Source organism: Vigna angularis, chromosome 2, assembly GCF_016808095.1.
Source record: "Vigna angularis cultivar LongXiaoDou No.4 chromosome 2, ASM1680809v1, whole genome shotgun sequence".
NCBI classification, from domain to species: domain Eukaryota; kingdom Viridiplantae; phylum Streptophyta; class Magnoliopsida; order Fabales; family Fabaceae; genus Vigna; species Vigna angularis.
In genome coordinates this window covers 14,918,625-14,924,627 of record NC_068971.1, presented here as the reverse complement: position 1 = coordinate 14,924,627, position 6,003 = coordinate 14,918,625, and the positions used below count along the sequence as shown (strand labels likewise).

Here is a 6,003-nt window from a genome sequence, read left to right as displayed (position 1 = left end):
ACCGATTTAATTATTACACTCAATTTTCAATAACCGATTTAAAATCTTGATGTGAAAAGGTATTTTGATGGAAATCAGAGAAGTGTTGGGAGGAAAGTGAAGTCTCATATGATTTTAGTAGTTATTATAAGAAACCGGTTTTAGAGTACAAAGGAACTCAACTGTTAAGATTTTCAGTTTGGAAAAACTAAATCCACTCACATCATATTTTAGTAGTTATTATAAGAAGGAAGGGTAATATGATATATTTATAAAAGTAAAATGTTCATAAAATGAGTAAATTTTTGTATTTTTTTTAAAAGTACAAAATAAAAAAATAATATGTAAAAAGTTTATGTAGATTAAAGTATATTTTTCTATTATAATTTTTTCGTACATATTCTTTTTATATGCCGTATTTCTAATATATATATATATATACTTGCACCTTAATTAAACAGAGGGGATGAACACAGTAACAGGATGAGAGGATTTGCTTCTGGATTATATTTTGATATTTTGTTTAACAATAAAAACAAATTCTAGATGCTCATCCACTTCGATTTTAGAAATTAAATTAAAAATATAAACTTTTATTTAGAAAAACGAGATAAACTTACCCATTAAAAAAAGTGCTAGAAGAAAAAGTTATCGATTTGAAAATATAAAATGTAAATTTTAGATTTAATTTATAGGTCTCATTTTTATTTAAAATAATAATAATAAAATGTTTAAAGAAAGCATGCCTAATAAAATGTTCAGAAATGATACTTTACTCGGGTTTTCAATTTACATTCAAATAACAAAGCTGGCATTTGTAGGTCCCATAGGCTCTGCGAGGTTAGAGGGTAATACGGAAATTAAATTGAAAGGGTAATATGGGAAGAGAAGATTGAACTGAAAAACAGAGAGCGGGAAGATTTGATTTGCGATTTAGCCTTTTAGGAAAAGGGGAATTCTATTTTTCTAATCGAATTGGGTTCAGGGTTTTTGCCATTTGACTTTACATTTTGAAGATTCTAGAGAGGTACTTGAAGAGGAAGTGCACTGCATTTGTGACTTTTCTCGTGCAGTGATTAGGGTTTTGTTGGTGCACTGGGAAGAAAGACAGCTGCTGTATGTGTTCGATTTGGTTCGTGAATTGGGGAGAATTTGTTCTTGCACTGTGAAGAAGGGTAAGTGCACTGCATTTGTATGTGACCCGACTGTGTGTAATATTTCTTATTGAGTTTGACTGTTGGGTTTGGACGGAATGTGTTTTTATTGAGTCTGGGTGTTCAATACTGGAATTAAGTGTTTGGTTTATGTTTGACCCGAATATGTTTTATTGAGTTGATAGTAGTTATGCTGTACATAGTTTTCATAGATATAAAAAGCATAATGGTGCTGGAAGTGTAAAGTTTTATAGCCAACAAGTAAATCAGATTTTTTATTGAATTCCCTCAGTGTTGTTTTAGGAAGAAATTGACATAAAATAACAAGCAAGACTTAGAAGAAGCTTGACAAAGATGAGAAAAAAACCAAAAAACATGGGCATAAGTTTTAATGTGACAGATATGCATTGAAGTTATAGCAGTAGATGGTATAGGTTGTGCACTTTTGATAGATGCATGGAAGAAAGTTGTATAAAATAGCAACGTAGAAATAAGGTAATTTCGCTTGTAGCAATTTTCTGTGTATCTTAAAGTCTGGAGACAAAATTAACAAGTAAGTAATAACCAACTCTTTTTACTTCACCAAAGGTTGACTTACTCTGTAATTTCTCGTGTGACTTCCTTAATTTTGTATTCCAACAGAGTGATGTCTTTGTGCACCGTGCTCATGTTTTAATCCCAAACAACCAATTTTAAATTTTCAATTTTGTCTCTGAAGAGAAAGGGGATAGGGTTTTGCAGAGTGATGGCGGAACCTTCAAGAAACATGGAGGTGGAGAAGCTGATCTCCTATACCGACGATCTCGTTAAGGTATTGGTTGAACCGCGTGACCTCAACAACCTCTCATATTGTCACCAACAAAACCTCTCTCTCTCTTCCTCTTCCCATTCCCACCACCAAGACGTTCGCTCCTCCCTCCAAGGTTTGTGCCAATACCCTTTTTTTCATCACCAATTGTATGACCCTTTTCGTTACCTTTCTATGTCAGATGTTGCAAATTTAATGTTAAACTTTTTCTAGCTATATTCCCGATTACAAACGAGTCTTTTTTAAACTCTCTCATACAAAAAAGCTGTTGGATTTGATAGAGCTTCTGGTCATATGTGGTGGATTCTTTGTATGCTAATTGCTAACTATTACAAAGGGTTTAAAATTGTAGTTTGGTTTCATTCTATTCCTTGATATTGTGAGAAGCTGTGGACAAATGTAGCCACAATTGTGGTCGCTGACTCGTTAAAACCATAACTTTGCAGCCGAGATTGTGGTGTTAGAATTTTGCTAGAAATTATATTACTTACATGGAGTAGTTCTTATCAATGTTTTCTGCTACGAGTGAATCTTCTTCATTGTATTGTGCTTTTAAATGTGTTTTTGTATGAATCAGATTGTGAGAAAAAAGTAGATGCTTGCAAACAGAAAATAGAGGAAGCTAGATCTGAGACTGTTGCTGACGCGGAACTGGACCTTCTGCAGAGAGAACTGGAGGAAGAACTTGAAAAAGAACGTTTGTTGAAAGAAGAGTTTAGATATGTCTCTAATTGTGCTTTTTGTCTTTAGAATTGCGTAGCTTTATAGCATAATGTGTCTTACCATCTGTTTCTCATCAGCACAGCCATTGGCGATGAGTTTAATGATCTAGAACAGCAGTGGATTTCTGTCCAAGAGCAAAAGAAGACCTTGCAGAAAATTGAGAAGACTAAGCTAAGGGCACAGTAAGTAAATTACAAAACTTGAATCGAAGATAGTAAAGATGCCTCATACATATGATTGATTTGTTATTCATGTTTTCTTTCATGTTGTAATCTCTCGATTGCTTGTGATGGTGTTTGATTTTAGCATATTCTACATAAAGGGGAATATAAATGTGTTCTTGATAGAGCCCATAGTCGCATAGAACTCTAGTCAAAAATCAAATTCCCCTTTCAATGTAGTACAGAGGAAACCTGAGTGTCAATGCTAGGAACTCTGATTTTAGTAGCTAGTTTGTGAGACCTTAACCATGGTGATTGTCACAAAATTGGGGGATATTTACAATATGGAACTGTAAAACAATATGGATACAACAACTATTAGTCTAAAGAATGGGATGGATATGGTGCATGAGACTAAAAACAGTGTACAGAGTGTATATAAAACTGCTGTAACAGCAAAAGTTTTAGAAAACTGAAAATGATACTTCAACACACTGAAAACAGCAAAGAACTATCTAAATCAGAAAAGGAAAACTCAAAACAGAAAAGAAACATGTTAGTGAATTCAAATCAGCAAAGATAAACAAAAACAGGTTTGTTTAGTTAAAACTAGTTAGTAAACAAAATCTCAAAACAACAAATGAAACTAATAAAAACAACTACTACTAATCTCAAAACAGTAAAGCATTATAGGTTAACCTACAAAAGCAGCAAAAAAAGAAAAGAATTGGTTCAAAACAGCAAAGAAAGTTCAAAAAAGAGAATAAAACTCAAAATGGCAGTACTGCACCTTTCCTAATCTCTAGTAACAGCAAATGACTCAATATGACTCAAAACAAAGCAATCAAAGATGAAATCAGCAAAAAGAAGTTCAAAGCAGCAATATATGTATAAAGCAGCAAAGGAGAACTAAGCAAAAAAATGAAAACTGCCTACTACGCTTCATTCTTGCTAGTCAAGGGTCAATTCTGATTTCTTGTGTGTAAGTGGTCACTTTGTACTCCTTAAAACTCAATCTTTAATCCAAAAATTGAGTCTAGATAAAATGCAAGAATGAGAACCAAGTGTTCATTAATTGAACTTGAATTTCTGATAAAGAAGGAATAAATTAACTAACGTAATGCATGAGTTTGAAACTAGAATGAATAGAGAAGCAGCAAAAGAAGAACAGGAATCATAAGATGAAATAGAAAGCATCTCAGGAAAGTAAAATCAAACGAAAAACAGAATTGCATTGATGGAACCTGAAACAGCCCTTGAGAATAGCACTTGGAATGTACAGAACCAGAGAAAAAGGTTTTTGAGAAACTAACCTAAGCTACTACTACAACAACGCTACTAAGGAAGCACTATTTACACAGGTTTCTAATGACCAGTCAAGCCTTTATATAGGCTGAAGCAAAGAGCTAAAACTGGAAAACAAATGAACAAAACAGGTTTCTAACTCTAGTCCTAGGAAACCTAAACAGCAGGTCAACTTTCCCAGCTTCTTCTAAATTGGACTGGCTAAGGCAGGTCAACATGTTGTGCAGCAAATGTCTAGTCAACTTCCAACTGGCTGTCATAGGTTGCTTCAACGTCACACAGCCAGTCTTGGACAAGGTTCAGCTCCTCTGTCCAGCTGTCTCTTCATCTCAAAGCGACAGGTGTGGGTTTCTTTGTCTTTTCCAGCTCTAAAACCTTGATTAACCACTCACAGCAGGTGCAACTGCTTGTCTTTCACAGCTTGCAACCAGCCTCTGCCTTCCACTCATTGATTGACTTCTCATTTATTTCCTCAACTGGTCACTAGGCTGCCTTTACTTGTCTTCCTTTTCCTTCACAGCACCTAAAACAAGGAGTTCTCTCAAGTTAAATGTACTAAGGTAAAAATCAATTTAAGCACCAAAACTTAACCTGGAAAATTATGCTGCACATGAAAACAGAAAAGTAAAGCTAGAGACTTCAACTATTCTACTTAGGAAATTACTATGAAAACTAAACTAGAAAAGCTACTTAAAAACACAAAATTAGAACATTTTCCTAAAATCTCTATTTTTTACAAGAAAAACTGAAAATGGATTAAAACCAAAAAATGAAAAACATGACAAATTAGGGACTTAACATTTCTTCTTTTCATTTTCAGGATGATACTGTCAATGTATGCTTCTGTGACAAATATTGTGCCTGACCTGGGTGAACAGTCCAAAATCTCAGGCTGTATCCTTTTGATGAATTTACTATTCTCTGCCCTTTCATCTGTTTTTTCTGGTATTCTGATATTATCTGTTGATTCTTTTCTTAAAATTGGTTGCTCCTTAATCCTCATTGGCAGATATTGTGGATAAGCATAAAGACGCAGTTGAGAAGTTTGAATATGATACCTCTAAGATGACTGCTTTTGATATATGTAATGGTGTTTGGAAAATAATTAGTGAGTGATGCATGTCAACCACATAGGTTGATACTTGCAACGATGTATTATTTTCTCTATTTTGAGTGGAATCTTAGCAGTCCTACAATTCACTCATTGGTGTAAGAGTTCTGTCTTAATTTATTATGAATTTGCCATGTTGATATTAACTACTCAGAGAAAGGTAATATAACTTGTAATACTCAGTTTCATCTGTTGGTTCTTCGTCTCAAAAACATGTCTGTGTTTTGGGTGCATGGGGTCAAATGTTCACTTCAAGTAATCTCTTTCACTTTTTAATCTTTTTTCTTGTTGCTTGTGTGCTGTAACTGATTCAGTGTACTTGCTAGGTACTTTGATATTTAAATTAATTCGTTATCAGAATGATTTACCAATTAATACTATAAGATATGTCACAAAAGTTTTAATAACCATACTTTTGACTTGTATAGGTTTTTTTATAAATATTTGATTAGGATTGACTTAATCATAGTCTAATTTTGTTAAACTGGATTACTAATATGTTTAGCTTAATCGGTTGACCAATTAGATCTATTCTGTATGGATCAGTTTCATTTTAGATAAGATGGTTTGATATGATTTGGTGTATGGGTCGGCACATATGTAATACACCCTGCATTTATTAACACATGCTAAGTAGTTCGCTACTTGCATATCAACTAGTTTGTGGTACACTGAAGCATGTATGAAAAGACTGCTTTTTCCAGTTGCTTCAGTTTTCACTCTAGTTAGCAGATTTTGTGGCCTAGTTGATACTATATTTTT

At 33.6% G+C, this 6,003-nt stretch overlaps 1 protein-coding gene across 3 annotated transcripts; it reads left to right on the top strand.

The window, feature by feature from the left end:
- Positions 1–901: 901 nt before the first annotated feature.
- LOC108328083 (kinetochore protein SPC24 homolog) lies at positions 902–5,429 on the top strand. 3 transcript variants are annotated; one of them, XM_052873877.1, is made up of 6 exons: positions 902–1,154; positions 1,875–2,056; positions 2,519–2,661; positions 2,746–2,846; positions 4,951–5,024; positions 5,140–5,429. In XM_052873877.1, exons 2-6 carry the CDS (start codon positions 1,879–1,881, stop codon positions 5,244–5,246), a joined length of 603 nt encoding a protein of 200 aa, XP_052729837.1. In that variant the 5' UTR covers positions 902–1,154; positions 1,875–1,878; the 3' UTR covers positions 5,247–5,429. The 3 variants fall into 3 exon arrangements, with proteins under 3 accessions (XP_052729837.1, XP_052729836.1, XP_052729835.1); XM_052873876.1 differs by having other exon boundaries at positions 903–1,154; positions 1,865–2,056; XM_052873875.1 differs by having other exon boundaries at positions 904–1,154; positions 1,852–2,056.
- The last annotated feature ends 574 nt before the right edge of the window (positions 5,430–6,003 follow it).

Coding starts and splice junctions, on each gene's coding strand:
- LOC108328083 (XM_052873877.1), top strand. CDS start 1,879: ATGGCGGAACCTTCAAGAAACATGGAGGTGGAGAAGCTGATCTCCTAT. Junction 2,057..2,518: donor CGTTCGCTCCTCCCTCCAAG/GTTTGTGCCAAT, acceptor TGTATGAATCAG/ATTGTGAGAAAAAAGTAGAT. Junction 2,847..4,950: donor AAGACTAAGCTAAGGGCACA/GTAAGTAAATTA, acceptor TTTCATTTTCAG/GATGATACTGTCAATGTATG.